General features: G+C 38.1%; 4 protein-coding genes across 4 annotated transcripts; 1 reads left to right on the top strand and 3 right to left on the bottom strand.

Moving 5' to 3' along the window:
- Positions 1-1,328: 1,328 nt before the first annotated feature.
- LOC106085551 (sialin) lies at positions 1,329-6,424 on the bottom strand. The gene is made up of 2 exons (XM_013249854.2): positions 6,006-6,424; positions 1,329-5,936 (listed from the first exon to the last, which is right to left on the bottom strand). The coding sequence occupies exons 1-2, from the start codon at positions 6,256-6,258 to the stop codon at positions 4,336-4,338; spliced, it is 1,854 nt and encodes a 617-aa protein (XP_013105308.2). The 5' UTR covers positions 6,259-6,424; the 3' UTR covers positions 1,329-4,335.
- A 3,943-nt stretch (positions 6,425-10,367) lies between these two features.
- Positions 10,368-11,243, bottom strand: LOC106085553 (uncharacterized; the record flags this gene model as incomplete). The annotated part of the gene is made up of 1 exon (XM_013249856.2): positions 10,368-11,243. A coding segment is annotated over one exon (720 nt), but the record flags the coding sequence as incomplete, so codon positions are not given.
- A 1,959-nt stretch (positions 11,244-13,202) lies between these two features.
- LOC106085554 (RNA-binding protein pno1) lies at positions 13,203-14,150 on the top strand. The gene is made up of 3 exons (XM_013249858.2): positions 13,203-13,401; positions 13,472-13,565; positions 13,632-14,150. The coding sequence occupies exons 1-3, from the start codon at positions 13,211-13,213 to the stop codon at positions 14,043-14,045; spliced, it is 699 nt and encodes a 232-aa protein (XP_013105312.2). The 5' UTR covers positions 13,203-13,210; the 3' UTR covers positions 14,046-14,150.
- On the bottom strand, positions 14,063-15,479 carry LOC106085552 (syntaxin-16). The gene is made up of 3 exons (XM_013249855.2): positions 15,298-15,479; positions 15,095-15,228; positions 14,063-15,033 (listed from the first exon to the last, which is right to left on the bottom strand). Exons 1-3 carry the CDS (start codon positions 15,379-15,381, stop codon positions 14,211-14,213), a joined length of 1,041 nt encoding a protein of 346 aa, XP_013105309.2. The 5' UTR covers positions 15,382-15,479; the 3' UTR covers positions 14,063-14,210.
- Positions 15,480-18,433: the final 2,954 nt, after the last annotated feature.

Genomic DNA, 18,433 nt, shown 5'->3' with positions numbered 1-18,433 from the left:
GTTAGCATGTCCACCTATGACGCTGAACGCCTGGGTTCGAATCCTGGCGAGACCACCAGAAAAAATTTTTTTTTCAGCGGTGGTTTTCCCCTTCTAATGCTGGCAACAATTGTGGGGTACTATGCCATGTAAAACTGTGGCACGCCGTTTGGACTCGGCTATAAAAAGGAGGCCCCTTATCATTGAGCTTAACAACTTGAATCGGACTGCACTCATTGATATGTGAGAAGTTTGCCCCTGTTCCTTATTCGAATGTTCATGGGCAAAATTTGCATTTTACTGGATCTATTTTATATACAAGCAAATAACCGAATTGTCCAAATTTGAAAATACCCTGTTGAAAATGCAGTTTTATAATTTTTATACCCTCCGCCATAGGATGGGGGTATACTAATTTCGTCATTCTGTTTGTAACTCCTCGAATTCGTCTAAGACCCCATAAAAGTATATATATTCTTGAACGTTTTGATATTTTAAGTTGATTTAGCCCTGAGCGTCCGTCCGTCTATGGGCCTAAGACCCTAAATCGGCGGATCGGTCTATATGGCAGCTATATCCAAATCTGGACCGATCTGGGCCATATTGAGGAAGGATGTCGAAGGGGCTAACACAACTCACTGTCCCAAACTTCAGCAAAATCGGATAATAAATGTGGCTTTAATGGGCTTAAGACCCTAAATCGGCGGATCGGTCTATATGGGGGCTATATGAAGATATAGTCCGATATAGTAGATCTTCGAACTTTACCTGCTTATGAACAAAAAAAGAATCTGTGCAAAATTTCAGCTCAATATCTGTATTTTTAAAGACGCATGATTTCAACAGACAGACGGAAGGACATGGCCATGGATCATCTTAGATTTTTACGCTGATCAAGAATATATATACTTGATAGGGTCGGAAATGGATATTTCAATGTGTTGCAAACGGAATGACCAAATGAATATATCCCCTTCCTTCGGTGGTGGGCATAACAATGATCTTCGTCTTAGTAGGCAGAAAAACTTTAAAATTTTATATCGTTTGAATAGTATATTTCATATATTTGTTTATATAACTTAAATAACTGAGCAAATATAAATACGGAATAATATTTCTTTTATATTTTGGTTATATATAATACGCAGGTTTCTTTTTAACAAATAAGATTGGAAACCCATAACTCGAGTCTATTTTTAGTTGCACATTGTCATAGTAAAACTCAACTAAACAGCATCATTCGGTATAAAATTGTGATGAGAAAAATAAAAGTGATAATGATAGAACGAAAAAAAAATGGTAACATATTTTTCCATAATTCCAAAAATTTATATTGTATATATATATTCTTTAGTTATAAATTAATTAATTTAAAGTAACCTCTTTGAAAATGTATTTCGTCCTATGGAATTAAGGTAGGTGTTGTAGGTATACAGATGTAATCTTCGAGATCTAACTATTCTATTGTTCACAAGTTTAGTGTGGCAAGATTTGAAGGTATCAACAAACATTATTTATAGTTCACCACGTCTAATTAGAGCTAATATAACAATTATAAAATTTTTAATATATATTATCATGTATTAAGTTGTTTCTAGAGAATTCTCTGTTAGTTCTAATACATATAAAAACATTTTAGATTGATTAAGAGTACTAAATATGTTCTTAACAACTATAACATTTGAGGGGCAGATTAATTTTGTTAGCATGTTATATAGCATTATATGTATTTGATTTGAATTGAATTTATTGATGACAAGAACAATCTCAAAGTCGAAGTTTAAAAATTTACGGTCTTATTCACAAAACTTAATGTAGATATGAAATAGGTTTATTTGACATATATCCTTTATAGAACTTTCAAATAATTCTATTTTAAGTTGTAATAAAGTTTTTTTGAATAAGGCCGTTAAAATTCTAACAAATTTGATAATTTGATTTAGAAAGTGAAATCAGATGTTATTCTCCTGTCATAATCCGTATGACCAAAGTAAGCTTAAAATGAAAATTCTTAGTCATACACTAAATAACTCAAGGCGTATTTTTCAGTTGGCCGCATCAACCCAGGTGAGAGAATTTGATTTGCTTCCTCCAATATGCAATTTAAAGCTATAGTAATCAAGAATGGCGAAAGAACTATTGCCGGGAACTTAGGTGTATTGTGTTGCCCTGAAAGATTAAAAAAGCACTGAAGAACACTGATAAAATTTACGTTGGTACAATGCCAGACATTAAAATGAAGAAGATTGGGAGCCAGCATACAAGACAAACGGCCAGACGGTCTGGAGAAGCTCCCTCCAATATGCAATTTAAAGCTATAGTAGTCAAGAATGGCGAAGGGATAATTTAGAATGAAGATAATTTAGGTTTTTGTGTAGCCACAATCCTGCACTTACTCTCGCAATTTCAGTGCAGTCTCGCGCCCGTTAGCTCGCAGCTAGCTAAGCTTCTCGTGGCAGCAAATGAACACCACACAGATCAGACCTCAATGTTCCAGTCAGTTTTGTGTGTAAAGTCTCTGAAGCTTATTGGAAATCTGAATTCGAACTTAGTGAATTAGTTTGTAACACTCAAAAGGAAGAGAGATAGACCGAGTATAAGTATACCGATCGACTCAGAATCACTTTCTGATTCGATTTAGCCATGTCCGTCTGTCTGTCTGTCTGTCCGTCTGTCTGTCCGTCTGTCTGTCCGTCTGTCTGTCTGTCCGTCTGTCTGTCTGTCCGTCTGTCTGTCTGTCCGTCTGTCCATGTTAATTTGTGTTCAAACTACAGGTTGCAATTTTCATCCGATCGTCTTCAATTTTGGCGTCTTTCGGCCTAGACACGAAGCCTATTGAAATTGGAAATCAGTTTAGATTTGGATATAGCTCCCATATATATGTTCGCCCGATTTGCAGTAATACTGCAATAAAATGGTAATTTGTTTACCGATTTTCTCGAAATTCGGTATGGGCGTGTTTTTCAGCCTAGAGACGAAGGCTTTTGAAATTGGAAAAAATCGGTTCAGATTTGGATATAGCTCCCATATATATGTTCGTCCGATTTGCTGTTATACTGCAATAATGCAATGGTTATTTGTAAACCGATTTTCTCGAAATTTGGCAGGAACGATTTTCATATGACTCCCGACATTACTGGATAATTTCATGGAAATTGCTTCAGTATTAGTTATAGCTCCCATATATATGTTCGTCAGATTTTGGGTAATTTGCAATTAAGTTGTCATTTGTCAGCCGTAGTTATTACAGTTTGAACATATTTTTGCTCGCTGAGGTCCATTAAAAATGGTTCAGAATTGGATATAGCTCCCACATTGTACTTATAGGGTAGGTGTAGAGTATTATACAGTCGGCGCAGCCCAACTTTTGCCCTTCCTTACTGGTTTTGAATATGTGTTTTCTTGCTTGACACTAAAAAATTAATGAACTTCCTTCTTCTTGCTCAGATTGGTCGAAGCAAATTTGCCGAAATTTTAAATGTCAGGGCGAATCGAACTTTCTTCGACCTGTTTACAAATTTTGAAGCATCAAGTTCCCAAAAAAGATGCTTTGTTGTAGCAATTCGCCGGTGCGGCCACCTAGTTAAATACGCCTTGAAATAACTTTTAGAAATATGACTCTAAAATGCATTTTTCTCAAATTCCTTATACTAAAATGGGCTGTATTTTTTTCTTTAAAGATTTCTAATCTGAAAATATGGAATGGGAATTTCAAAAATATAAAAATTTCTTTTTAAATAATGCATTACAAGATTTCTAATTTTGCGTAATACAAATCGGTTGTATGAATCATCGTTTAGGAAAATATAAGCCGAAATGGAAATATTATAACAACTTTGTTTTAAAAACCCTGGTATTTAGAGTATGTTGGAAAAAATTAATTCGACCAAACACCATGATCGACCTTCCAATATTTTTCGATGTAGTTTTTCTATTATACCGATTTGAATTGAAACGATTGTTCCTACAACTTCGCATGTTCTCGCTCTAAATAAACTGTTTAAATTTTCAAAACCACACAAAAACATTGTTCTCTTTATATGTACATACGTATTATGTACATCACAGTCAATTCCATGTTCCACAATCTCTGGAATTAAACTTTTTCTCACTATCACTTAAACTAAATAAAAAAAAAAAAAAAACTTTAAAATTACTTTAAAAAAAAATTTCGAATAAATTCGAACCGTGTTGGTGCCTAACCACCACAGCATCTGGTGGGGCACTACAACACGAGGTAAATGTATCACACATTAAGTTCATTCAACAATAGGTACAATAGGAATATGCGTTCGTTACAATAAAAACAAAATAAAAACCTATTCAGTTTGAGCACCACAATACAAGACATCATAATCATGTTGTAATTTCATCACTAATTCTTCTTCTTCCGCGCCTTTGCCGCCTGGGCATATCCTCCTGATTGTTTGCCGTTGCTGTGGGGCGAGACCAGCTCTGTTCCTCAGCACTGGCAAATAGGATATAGATGATATTCCCGGCTATATTTAGGCCACCCGCCAGCCAGAAGACTTTACGCCATTGCAACATGGTTTCGTTGTGATTTATAATCAGACCTATGACATAAGGAGCCAAAAATCCACAAATATTGGCAGCTGAATTGGTAATGCCATACATGGTGCCAGCATAGGCAGGACTAAGCGAGATGTGATTCATTTGATTGCCGGGATATATGGCGCCTGCAAACGAGCCTACTCCGGCCAACATAAATGTTACCCATTGCCAGCTGCATCCCACATAGCCTACACCAATCAGCCCCAACGAGGGTATAAAGGAAGCTATGGAATTCCAAAACTTGTATGAGGTCAAGGTGGTAATATAACGTCGTTCCAACATCCAATCGGCCACCGCTGAACAGCCTATGCCCACCAGCCAGGAAGTGAGATATGGTATAGCATTTAATACCGCATTCGATTGTATATCAAAGTGTAGAATGTTGTTCATGTACGTAGGCAATTCAGTGAGCTGGGTGTAAAAAGCCCAACTCTGGCCGCACTGGGTTATTAAAATGGCCCATAGAGGCACTGATGTCATTATCGCACGCCAAGGTATAGAGGCTGGCGCAGAATGGCTTTCAACACTGGAAGACACATTTACCCTGTAGTCATCGTTATCATCGGCATCACTATCAACTGCTGCCTCCTCCTGTGCATAGTTATTGTCGCTTTTTGGATCAAGTTTCTTGGTAACTCCTATACATCTTTCAATATATTCTCGTTCTTTTGCTGAAATTCTAGGATGCACCGAAGGCTTGTCATAAACCAAGTACATCCAAAACACAAACCATATAATACCCAATATGCCAAAGACATAAAATGCCAAGGGCCAACCTCCTAGAAATTCCAAAGAACATAGCCAGCCTGCCAAAGGCATGGAGATAACCGTACCTATATTAGAGCCTGCATAGACAACGGCCGCAAATTTGTTCCTTTCCAGTGGGGGAATCCAATGGGCCAACATGGCATGCATGGCAGGGTAGGTAACACCCTCACCCATGCCCTCAAGTATACGCACCAATATCAGCGAAGGCAAATCCCAATTGGCAGCAATGGGTGTTAGGATGGTAAAGAGGGCGGTGATGAGAACTCCATAGCCATAGATTAACTTGCCGCCCAAGATCTCGGCCATACGACCACCGGGTATTTGAGTCAAAACATAGCCATAGAAAAATGAGCCCAACACCAGGCCTTGGGTGGCTTCATCCCATACAAAATCTCCTCCGGGTAGGACAGAGCTTGAGTTCTTCGCCTCACTCGCCGGACAGCTGTTATCAATAACAGGGGGTGTATTATTGCCTTCCTCGGGTGGAATTGCCGTTTGATTAACCATGGCAACAATTGCCACCGACAAATTCACTCTCATGGCATAAACAACGGCAAAGCCAAAGAAACCCATTAAGCCGAAAATAGTGCGGGTATTAATACACTCACATTCACCATCTGAAATGTTCAAACAAAGGCAGTTATTGATGTGTGTAAATAAAGCAATTAGAGCGACTTATTACTCACCATCATGGCCACTGATAAGAGGTGCCTCGACATTGGTGCTACCATAGTCATCCTCATCCTCGGAGCCATTTGTGGGCAACATTATGCTGCGACGATAATGTTGCGAATCCTCCTCATCCGTGGCCTCGCTGCTGCTGGTGGTGTTAGTACTGATACTTGTTTTCTTATGAATGTTGCTTTCTTTTCTGCCAGATGTTTTTGTATCGACACCAACAGACTTGGTATTTGGTTTTAGAGATGACGACGACGGCATACTCACCCACTTGAATATACGTCATTTACAGGCGGCAGTGATGCATTACGTTTCGTAATTCTCTGTAGCTATTTTTATTTATATTGGCGTTTTGGTGTTTAACACTTTATTTTTGTGTTTCTTTTTGGGGGGGCAGATATTAACAGATGTCTTGCTTCTAATTTCCCCGACCAACCGACCGACCGAACTAATAGAATGTTTATTTGCAAATAGAAGACCAAAAGCAAAGACACAAGAAATTGAAACTAGAGGAAGCCACGACACCACTTTATCTAAACCTATACAATGCTCTTTGACAGCTGACGGTCAGAGGCGGAAAGGCAGGCACACACAGCAAGAGAGCAACTAAACGCGAGAAAAATAATAGCAACAGGGGTCATTTAGCCACTTGTGTAATGAGAAAGAGAGCCAGTCGCACAACAACATGCGGCTGTGACGTCGATGACTAACGAACAAAACGAACAACTGATGGAAATGAAGTGTAATTTGAATCAAAGGTGTAATACAACTGATGTGTTGTGGTATACTTACTGACTGACTGACTAATGTGTTCAAGCGAACTGTGAAGGGAAACGAAATAGCGATTAAAACGTAATAGAAAATAAATACAACAAACTAGAGCCGTCAAAATTCGTACTTGCAATAACGGCAATTTTGGGAGTGTTTTTTTTTTTAACTGGGTTTTTAGTTTAAAGTGAACGTTGTAATTAACAATATGTGAATAAATGAGTAAATATATTATAAATAACAATTAATTTGCACACTTTTTGTTAAACATTTATTTGTTTAGTCCAAATAAAAACCAAATTCAACGGTTGGGGGAATCACTAGATATTGGCAAGAGAACTGCAAAAAAATGAATTCCAGCGACGTGTTTTCTGCTCATTCTATGTAGGTATATAAAACCTTCTCAATTGCAAAGTTGGATAGAAAGTCTTAAATAACAAACTTAAAAACCGATCAAAAGTTCATAGAAGGGGAAAATCGCAATGTAGCTTATCTTCCAAACATGTACCCAGAAAGCCTTAATGAAGCCGGTTTTGGGGCCTCCTACAAAAATATGGCGTAGGATATGAGCTAAGATCTCTAGTCTTTGTTTTATATTTTCTTGTTCTTGTGTATTACACACGATCGAGGAACAAAATAAGATGAATGACCAGGGCGAGATGTAGCTTCTGGGAACCATTCCTGAACGGAAGGCGGACTACCTGCATAGAACTTCAAAAGCCAGGTAGAAGTTAAGAATAGCGGTAACCATCCAAGCCCGGCGTATCCTGACTGAGTAGTGTTTTGAAACCTTCTGTTACGCAGACGATGTTAAAATAGTTTTGAAGGGGTAGGAGTCCGAATCAGCTATGCATAGGGCCGAAATGGTTTTGGAGATGGCATACAACTGTCATAGCAACCAACCCAGATAATTCTGTTATTGTTGTAGCCATATTTTCATGTGGAGGTGGCGATTCACGTGACGCTCCTGTATGTGAGCAATCTCGCTCCGGGCCAAAGGACTGATCGCCGTGGGAACAAGGTTGGCATTGTTTATTTCAAGGCGCCAATAACTCGTCTTGTCATATCGAGCATCAAAGGCACTCAGTATTTGTGCAAGAGATTCTCCGCTCCATACCGCTGATTGTTCGCGACTGCTGTTGCAACTACTCCGTATGGAGCATTTCACTATACACAACCTGTGGACGCACCCGGTAGCTCACAGCTATGCTTCTCATGACAGTAATGAACACCACACAGATCGGTCCTCAATGTTCCAGCCTGTGTGGACTGGATTACTACCCCTTCCCGTGCCGGGAAGGGGTAGTAGTCGGAATCAGCTATGCATAGGGCCGAAATGGTTTTGGAGATGGCATACGGCTGCCCGTATATTCTACAACCCAGAGAATACTGTCTGTTTACAAGGAAAATGAGGGTTGCCCAATTTGAGGCACCACGTTTCCTCAACAGAAAGATTTCGATATCCGATATGGTCAAATACTTGGGATTGATCTGAAGCAGGAAATAGAACTAGAAGTGCCACAAACACCAGCCTACTAAGATGGCTCACAAATGGTGGGCCCTATGTAGACCGTAAGCTCGAAATGTGGCCTGAATCCGAGAATAGAAATGTTATTACCTACAGTGGCACCTCTGCGGTACGCCGTTCGGACTCGGCTATAAAAAGGAGGTCCTTTATCAGTGAGCTTAAAATTGAATCGGAGCGCACTCATTGATTTGTGAGAAGTTTGCCCCAGTTCCTTAATGGAATGTTCATGGGCAAATTTGCATTTTTACCAATAGCCACAACGTTCCCCCGGCTTGCTTACGTGTTGAAGCATAACGAGGATCTCTACTGCGTTTAACCTACCGCAGATGTCATGAAGGTGAGGGCTTAAGTCTTTGATAGTATCGTATGTACAATCTTACGCATATGATTCGATCTAGATGCTATCTGCAGGGTATGGAATAGAGGATAGGTAGGGGTAACACTTACAGGCAACCACTTTTTATTCCCAAATTCCACATACTACAAGCAACCACTCAAATACTTCGCTATCCAACGTTTTAGGCCTGGCTGGAGGCCTAAAACGTTCGCATGGCTGATGATACCGGATGCATGGCATTGTAGACCTATCCAAAAACCTATGACACGATTTGACCTGGCTGAGATATCGGCTGATATGCAGCTACATACCATATGGATGTGCATAGCAGTCGTCGTGCCATACAAATCACGAAATTCACGCACAGAAATTCTCCAACATGAGAAGTAGTTGTACTTCAAGACTACTTTTAAGTACTGGCGAAAGAGAAATCGGTCTGTACGATGTACCTGAATCCTTTCTTGCAGCAGTGTCTTTAGGTGTCTTATTTTCTGGCGATTTCTATACAAAGGGACATATTCCTAGCCAGCATTATTGAGGGGAAATTTTCCCCTAAACATGTCTTCTGGGGATCCAACCGTGATTTCAACCTCGACTTGATCAACCAAATCAACAGCTGGACGATTAAAATAAAACCATTCGATGGCGATTCCGAATTATTTATGGTCAATTCGTTCACTCGTCGTTAATTTGTTGGTTTTTATTACAAACAAAACCTAATGCTTGGGTACAATAGCAAATATTCAAAAATCGAAGTTAGTGCTTTTATACTCTTTTTTACACTAAAAAAAGTAATCTTTTTCCCTTTTTACAATAGTTGTACGCTTTTTTTTTGTAAATTGCTGTTGTTGTTGTTGTAGCCACATTTTCTTGTGGAGGAGGCGATCCTCGGCAAAAGGACCAGACCCCCCAGTTTGGTTATTTAAAGACGCCAATAACTCGCCTTGTCATTTTGAGCATCATATGCACTCAGTATTTGTGCAAAAGCCGATGCCGCTCGGCCTCTTACTGAGACTCTCCGCTCGATACCGCTGATTGTCCGCGACAGCCGTTGCAGCTACTCCGTATGGAGCATTCCAGTATCCGCAAAATGTGGACGCGCACGGTAGCACGCAGCTTAGCTTCTAATGACAGCGATGAACACCATACAGATCAGACCTCAAAGTTCCAGCCGGTGTGGTGTTCAAAGCTGCCCCTGCCGGGGGTAGATTGTTGGCATCACTGAGTGTAGACAACACTCTCTAAGATACGAGAAGACATACAGCACAAATATCTTTGATGTCTGAGAATCTTGGAGTGTCTGAGAAGATCGCCAAGAGTGGTCAAAACCTAAACTAAGGTTAAGTTGAATGGGTGGCCCACCATAAATTCTAAGTGTACTCAGAGGCTAGTTTGGCCCATTGTACTGCCCTAGTGAAAAGGTGAGAATTCGAACCTAGATATGAGAGAAAGTGGAAGGGGGTAGGGTGCATCTTGGGCTGAGCTGTTCTTACATATATAAACATTAGGGATAAAAAATTTAATTTATGGTATTTATTAGAGAAAAAAAAGGTCTAACTATCATGACAAAGGGATAGGAAAAAACGCAACATTGGGAGAAAAATTTCAAAAGTAATTAAAGCTGGTTAACACAGACACGGATATGGTTAAAAAAATAATTCATATTCAAATACATATTACATGTTTTTAAATTTTATTGCAACATTTTCTTAATGCACGTTAATTACTCTACGGCACGTTAATTACTCTACGCATTGAGGCAAAGAATATCAATAAACACTTAACTTAATTCAGTGGGAATAGTTGTTGTGACATTAGAAAATACATCTTCATACACATATCAAATGTATAAATTTTCTTACCATTCGGATCAGACAAGTCATCGAAGCACTTTTAGTTGGCAAAAATGCTACCAATTGGGAAAACAATATTCTTTTGTTGGCCATTGTGTGGCATAGTCTCATAGTGATAGTTCTTCTCCATCATAACATGAGATTTACCTTGTTTGGCACTCTCTTCCAGCAATGTCAAGGGCATGTTAAAGCAATTGATGTAAAAATTATTGGATTTCAAACCAGCCACCACTTCATAAGCATAGGCATGATTTTCATGCCAAATGGATACATTGGAAAAGCTCAAAGTCTCTTTGCCCACCAATGATATGGCTTCCTTGGCGGTGCGGAAGGTGTGTAGCGTCACAATGCCGGCCACATGACCACCCAAATGTTCATGCGTGAAATCGTAAACCAAAGCAGCGCCCCCAGTCACAGACAAAAACTGGGCATTCAACTTTTTTACAGTCTCCAAAGCTTTAAGGTACTCCGCACTCTTTTCCAAGTCGGCGTTTGCGAAGGGTTTTAGTAGGGTTTGTAGTTTTTGTTCAAAATCTTTTTTAATAGATTCCTGCACCAAAACTGTAGCGACAAACGTTTCGCCACTAATGGGGTCTTCCAAAGATTTTCCCAAATAATGAAGAGCAGCATTGATATCACTGTGTCCAAATATAATGAGTACTGTTGGTTTCCGGTCGGTTTCCGCAGCGGCCTTTAATGTCGATTTGTTATCAGATAATAAAACAATTAAGTTTCTAAGGTTAGAAAATGATTTATTTGAAAATTATTATTTCTTGTCGAAACATACCGATTTTACTTTCATTTTATCCATGTCGTAATTAATATTTTTGAGTGAATCTTCAGTAATTAGTGGAGCTTTGGACATTTTTCCTAAAGAAAATAAATGCGGGTAGGGAAAACTCGGAAACTTCCCAGAGGTAGATGAATTCACAACATTAACAAACAAAAGCAACAACTACTTGTTGAACAACTAGAATAACACAGAGGGCGCCATTTGATTAATGAGGCGGGCTGTTTTACATATTGACTTATGTTGCAGCAACTGTCTCGACTTGGCGACACATGAACAATTCTGTTAAGCCTAGTACTAAGTTCATTCCCACGAAAAAAATCTAATAAACCTAGTACAGACTTCATCTTCATTCGCAGCGAAAGTGAATATTAAATTATTGCGAAATCCGACGGACACTATTCTTAGCCAGAACACAAACAAAAGTCAAAGAACAACACACAACAATGATAACAGCACTGTAGCAGTGTTGATTGGTGCCTATTTCATAAAGCTGAATATGCACCTCTAGCGAAATTTTCGGTTGCAGCCAAGACATTTATGCAAAAAAGTTGTTTAGAATACAAGATTCTAATTTTGGCCAAATTTTTATCAATGGCTAATATAGTAATTAATCGTTTTTATGTGCAAATAACTCTATTTCATGCAATTAAAACATAAATTTCCATTCGTAGCTGCATGAAAAAATTCACCAATGCCTATTATGTTGTTACGCAAAGAAAATGTCATTTGAGTTGCGTATCTACAAGCGAAATTTTCGGTAACGGTACCGGTAACGAAAATTTCGTTTAGGATATATGGTACAATTAAAAGGTAGCGTCATTGGCACAACAACAAAAATCCACTCCCAACGAAACTACCTTGAATGACAAATGCCATAAAATGAAATGTCAAAGTGGATTTAGAAACAAACTGTGTTTTACAACTTATCTTCTTCCAATGTTTTTTATACTTGTATTTTCATCATTATAACACTGTTTGTTTCTTATGTGTAGAATATCGGATCAAAGAGAACATCTTTTTAAGATTTCAGAAAAAAATTACAGCTGTGTTATCAAGTTTTTGACATTTACATTTACTGTAAAATCAAAACAAAAACAAAAAATTGTACACAACTGTTCGTCCTGTCCTGTTAAGGATATGTCAATGCATTTCTTACATTAATTAATTGAAGCGAAATTTGTATTGGCGCAGCGACATGTCACTACAATTTTGCTCATACAACTTAGTACCGCTTCTACGGAATGTGTTCGCATCTTCTTCATCAGCATTTTTTTATAATGAGTTTTGACAGTTGTTCGGCCGTAAGTCTAATTCTACTAGGCAATAGAAATCAGTGCCATTTCTACGGAATGCGTTCGCAGTTATTCGGGTGAAATTCGAAGTCAGTACTGGGCTTTAAGCCTGGTACTGACTTCCTTCACAGCGAGATGCTATTAAATTATTGCGTAATCCGATGGACTCTTTTCTTTGTCAAAGACAAACAAAAGTCGAACAACAACAAACAACAAAGACAACAGTATGGAGACATAGTTTATTCGGCCCATTTTGGGAGCATTTAATAACATCTGCAATTAAAATTGAGGGAAATTTATCCTGATGCAGCGACATGTCGCTACTATCTTGCTTGTTAGGAATATGTTCGCATTATCATCGTCACCATTTTTATATTGCGTTTTGGCAGTTGTTCGTGTGAAAAGTCATTTCAGTACTGGCTGGGCTTAAAACATGGTGGCTACGTCTAAACATATGATGTATATGCTTTTTGTGCTTACGCGACATGTTACCAGCCATTGTCAACACACAGCGTCGTAAAAAATAGTACTTTTAATTTTTTGTTTTCTTTTTTTCATTGCTGTCATTCGGAAAACTCGCACATGTGTTTTTGGACTATTCAAAATATTTTTTTGTTCAAAATTGGAAAATAATATTAGAATATGGAGGTTGAAAACATCAAAGTCGATGATATTTTGCCAACAAGAGTTGCCAAGAAGCGATCTTGCCATGATGACTCTGAAATGCAAGTGGATGAGACCACCGGAATTGAGGGAGTTGCACGTAAGAGCCAGCCACCCAAGGCGAAGCGCATAAAAAGTGAAATGCGTAAAATCGCAGTGCCACCACACAGGTATATTTATAAGCAGCTCTGTAGTAATAACTACCAGCATATAAAATTATATTCCTGATGTTTGTTATAGGTATTCATCGTTAAAGGAACACTGGATGAAAATCTTCACTCCCATTGTTGAGCATATGAAACTGCAAATACGCTTTAATATGAAAGCTAGACAGGTAAATAGTCATTTGTGAGCAAAAATTACATGCTCTATCATTTAGTACTCCTTCTACTGTCCTTAGGTTGAAATTCGTGTTAGTCCTGAGACCCCAGACATTTCAAATCTTCAAAAAGGTGCCGATTTTGTTAAGGCTTTCCTTTGCGGCTTTGAGGTCGATGATGCGTTGGCTTTGCTACGTTTGGATGATTTGTTCCTGGAGACATTTGAGGTGAAAGATGTCAAAACACTGAGAGGCGATCACATGAGTCGTGCCATAGGTCGCTTGGCCGGAAAAGGAGGTCGCACCAAATTCACAATCGAGAATGTCACAAAAACACGCATTGTCTTGGCTGATAGTAAAATCCATTTGTTGGGCAGTTATCAAAACATACAGTTGGCCCGCAGAGCCATTTGTAATTTGATTATGGGATCTCCACCAAGCAAAGTCTATGGAAACCTGCGTTCCGTTGCCTCACGTGTAAGCGAAAGAATGTAAATAAATAGCAAAGAATGTTTAGTTTTAAATATGAAGTATATATATATATTTTTATAAATTAAGATTTTAATACAAGTACACAATTAAACAAATAACTGAAGTGGACGACACATGTAATATTAATTTTTATTATACGATATGCCAGTGGGGGTCTTTCACCCACTTCTATAGTTTAGTAATTATAAGCAAGATTAAAAGGAATAGCGTTATACCAGCCAGCACCAATATTGCACACATCTTACGATTCTTTCTTTGATACATTTCGGCTTTTTGTAGTTGCCTAACCCCCTCTGAGACTCTTGTCTGTGTTTGTTCTATGGAATAGTCTATGCGATCAAGGACTGTGCCTTGTTCCTGTACCATTTGTCCCAAGTCTTTGAATATGTCATTGAGATCGTAAATACTTTTGACGACTTTTGAAACTTCCTCATCACGATTCAATGCTAAACGTGTATTTTCCTCTTCGAATAGCAGCAGTTGCTGTTCGGTCATACGATTCGCCATAGGTCTTTGGAAATGTTGATCTAATTCATTTTGTTTGGCCTCATCGTCGTCGTCATCTTGAAAATAGTTACTGCGATTTGTGGAGGCTGGTTGCAAGAAATTATCAAATGAGTCAACATAATTGTCTCGTTCTCCTCCTGGGGGTACATTGGCAAAGTCATCAAAGAATTTTTGGGAACGTTCCTCGCGCGAATTAAGTTGTTTTAAATAAGAATTTTGACTATAGCGGAATTTCAAGGTCAGCTCTTGGAGGCTTAGCATAATGTAGGTGACCACATTGGCTGTGAGCCGTTGTTGCAATTTGCCACCTTCACCCAGACTATAGCGAATGCATTGTACATGGCGATGTGTTGAAGTAATCAATTTGGCTATCTCTTGGCTTAACTTTTCCATTTCCACTTCATCCTCTTGACTTTCATCGAAAGCTGGTCGTAGCAGAGATCGCGCCTGCAGGGAACCAAGTTCGTCTAACTTGGGTTTTATCCTAAAAGGAGAAAGAAAAACGAATCATTTGTTTCTGTTCAGAAATCCCTTCGAATGCTTACTTTGACATGGTATATTGAGCCTCTTCCAATTTGTCTATCCATGCAGGTTGAGCTCCATAATCATCCCTTAGTTCTAGGCCTTCTTCGGCATCATGTATGGATCGTTTCAACAAAAGTTCAGCATCAGTACCGTTCTATGGAAAAGAGGAGAATTGAGTATTGTACCCTAATTAACTACCTTCGCCAAGGATTTTTTCACCTACTCTGTCGTCTGAATAGAGGCTTCTATTTTTTGATGCATTATTACGCATTATATTAAAGACCTCCGACAGATTGCGGGAAGACATATTTTTCGTTTTCGTACTGTTTCCTTTTCTTAAATTAAATAAATTAAACTATTGAAGAAAATTTTACTTTCATGGCTACACAAAAATCAAAACAGATGTTAGCCAAAGAAAAAAAGCGTAATAAGAATTTCCCAAACAGCTGTTGGAAATTTCCCATTCAGCTGTTGGTGTTAGGTCTGTTCGCGTATTTTTTCCAGTAGTAATTTAAAGAGAGTAATAGCCATGGCATAATTGCCAGGTATTGTACTATAAACAGCTGAGTAAAATTTTTTCTCGCGAAGTGCATTATCTGTCAACGAGATTTGGTTGTGTGTATTATATTGGGTTGCCCAAAAAGTAATTGCGGATTTTTTAAAAGAAAGTAAATGCATTTTTAATAAAACTTTGAATGAACTTTAATCAAATCTTAGAATGAACTTTAATCAAATATACTTTTTTTACACTTTTTTTCTAAAGCAAGCTAAAAGTAACAGCTGATAACTGACAGAAGAAAGAATGCAATTACAGAGTCACAAGCTGTGAAAAAATTTGTCAACGCCGACTATATGAAAAATCCGCAATTACTTTTGGGCAACCCAATAGTTAAGAACCGAAACACACACAAATCAGAGTTGCACTAATCACTGATTTTGACAAATGGTAAACTCGATATTTGTAATTGGGCAATTACCAGTATCTGTAAATGAGGCCACCGTAGCGCAGAGGTTAGTATGTCCACCTATGACGCTGAACGCCTGGGTTCGAATCCTGGCGAGACCATCAGAAAAAAATTTCAGCAGTGGTTTTCCCCTCCTAATGGTGGCAAAATTTGTGAGGTACAATGCCATGTAAAACTTCTCTCCAAAGAGGTGACGCACTGCGGCACGCCGTTCGGACTCGGCTATAATGGGGAGGCCCCTTATCATTGAGCTTAAACTTGAATCGGACTGCACTCATTGATAAGTGGGAAGTTTGCCCCTGTTCCTTAGTGGAATGTTCATGGGCAAGATTTAAATTTTGTTAATGAATATATCTTTGTATTAGCCATGACAGAATTACCAGGCAGTCTACCGTAAACAGCTGAGTAAAATTTTTCCCCGCGAAGTGCACTATCTTTCAACGAGTTTTTGTTGCGCGTGTGTATTATAGTTAAGAAACATAACACACATAAACAACGAAAATGGTGCGAACTACTAACATATACAAAATCAGAGTTGCACTAATCACTGATTTCTACAGATGGTGTACTCAATATATTGTAATTGGGCAACTGCCACTACCTGTAAATGAATATATCTTGGTAAAAGCATGTTTGTGGATGTCGAACCAGAATGCACTAATAAGGTGAAGTCATGCGAACAGCTGAGTACAATTTTTTATCTTGGTTTTTATTTTGCAGTAAATCTAAATGTCATTGGCTTGATATCACAGCTATGATATTTTTTTTTTGAAATCTTAGAAAGGTGTTCTATTTGATCCGATATTTCACACATAAGCAACAAAACGGTGTTATAATGATGAAAATATAAATATGAAACACATTTGTAGATTTGCCAATAAAGGTAGTTTTGTTGGGGGTAGATTTTTGTTGTTGTGCTAATGACCCTACCTCTTAATTGTACCATGGACATTTGTGTAGTGTTTGACAAAAGTAAATGTGAAAAATACGGAATTTCAATGAAAAAAGTACCAACCTTAATTTGGAATACAATGAGTAGGAGTATGAATAGGACCCCAAATATTCGGACCAAATATGGTCAATATCGGACTATATTTAAATATAGCTGCCATATAAAACGATATCATTTTAGGTTTTGTGACCATAGAAATCGCATCTTTTACTCAATTTTGTTATTTTCCGAAATTGACAAAATATCGAATAGTGATAGAGACCAATTTCCGGAAAAAACTTTTTTTCGCAATTGTTACCAAAATTTGTTAAAGAAATAATAATTGTTACAAGAAGAATGCGTCTATTTTTTTTCGTTTACAACTTTGGTCGGGTGGAAAGAAATTTGGTAGGTTTTTTTTTGAAATAATTTGGTTGGAAAATTTTGTTTGTAGTGGCAACGCTGGTGCCATCCCAATGAATACAATGCCATCTATGCGTTCAAAATTAACCCTAATCGACTTTTGCCGTATTCTGGGTCCTTGATGTTATTGTCAGTGTTGCCAATTAGCACAGACATACACCCTGCCAAAAATAATGTTTATCCAAAACCTTACAATACAGTATTTCAATTGCTCCTTTTGTATGCCAGATGTCGTCAGCATAAATAAGCCCCATCTTTCAGCTACATTTTAGTTACAAGTGTGGCCAACAGGTGTCGTTGGCCAAAATGAAACCAATCTTTTTAGCGATTTTTTTCTAAAAATCAATATTTAAAGTGTAAATCCTAAATAAATATATTTACTGGTTAAATTAATCAGCACATGCACTGCGCTAGTATATATGTGCTTTTTATAGAATATGTGATAGTGGTGCAATCCCAATGAATATGCGTTTAAAATTATGCCTACTCGACTTTTTCAAATGCCGTATCTTAACGTTTACAATATGTAATGTTTGAGCATTTCGTAGTGGGTATGGGGCCCACGGCCTAATATTGTATAAAAATTTAATTAAGACTAGCCCCGTGTGTATGCGGATTAATTTAATCGATAAAAATATTTAGTTAAAATTAAATTTAAATACCCAAAACGCTAAGAAAGTTTGGATTGGTTTTCGCTAACGACACCTGTCGACCATTACATGTAACAAAACTATAACTGAAAGCCGGGACCAATTTTTATGAACGACATCTGACATTAAAACAACGCAACTGAGTGCTAAGTTCAGCCAGGCCGAATATTGGAAACCCGCCTTTATGGATTCTATTAAACATTTACACAAATGCAGGACGGGCACGTTTGTATTTTAGGTACAAAATTTCTGCCAAATCAACCAAAAATTGAAGTTTTTTGGGGCCGTAGAAGACTAATTGGGAGATCGGTTATAGGAAGGACAGAGCGCACAGGTTGTTAGATTAGATTGAAAAGAGAGTGCAGATATTAATCCGCCCCATGCCACTAT

Source organism: Stomoxys calcitrans, chromosome 4 (genome assembly GCF_963082655.1).
Source record: "Stomoxys calcitrans chromosome 4, idStoCalc2.1, whole genome shotgun sequence".
In the NCBI taxonomy this organism is placed as follows: domain Eukaryota; kingdom Metazoa; phylum Arthropoda; class Insecta; order Diptera; family Muscidae; genus Stomoxys; species Stomoxys calcitrans.
Note: the sequence above shows the minus strand (reverse complement) of the source record. Positions and strands in the feature narration are given on the sequence as shown.

What these genes read in the sequence shown, in the direction of transcription:
- LOC106085551 (XM_013249854.2), bottom strand. Translation starts at nt 6,258, where the DNA reads ATGCCGTCGTCGTCATCTCTAAAACCAAATACCAAGTCTGTTGGTGTC. An exon ending in TCTTATCAGTGGCCATGATG is followed by an intron (nt 5,937 to 6,005) that starts GTGAGTAATAAG and finishes TGAACATTTCAG; the next exon opens with ATGGTGAATGTGAGTGTATT.
- LOC106085554 (XM_013249858.2), top strand. Translation starts at nt 13,211, where the DNA reads ATGGAGGTTGAAAACATCAAAGTCGATGATATTTTGCCAACAAGAGTT. An exon ending in ATCGCAGTGCCACCACACAG is followed by an intron (nt 13,402 to 13,471) that starts GTATATTTATAA and finishes TGTTTGTTATAG; the next exon opens with GTATTCATCGTTAAAGGAAC. An exon ending in TTAATATGAAAGCTAGACAG is followed by an intron (nt 13,566 to 13,631) that starts GTAAATAGTCAT and finishes TACTGTCCTTAG; the next exon opens with GTTGAAATTCGTGTTAGTCC.
- LOC106085552 (XM_013249855.2), bottom strand. Translation starts at nt 15,381, where the DNA reads ATGTCTTCCCGCAATCTGTCGGAGGTCTTTAATATAATGCGTAATAAT. An exon ending in GCCTCTATTCAGACGACAGA is followed by an intron (nt 15,229 to 15,297) that starts GTAGGTGAAAAA and finishes TCTTTTCCATAG; the next exon opens with AACGGTACTGATGCTGAACT. An exon ending in GCTCAATATACCATGTCAAA is followed by an intron (nt 15,034 to 15,094) that starts GTAAGCATTCGA and finishes TTCTCCTTTTAG; the next exon opens with GATAAAACCCAAGTTAGACG.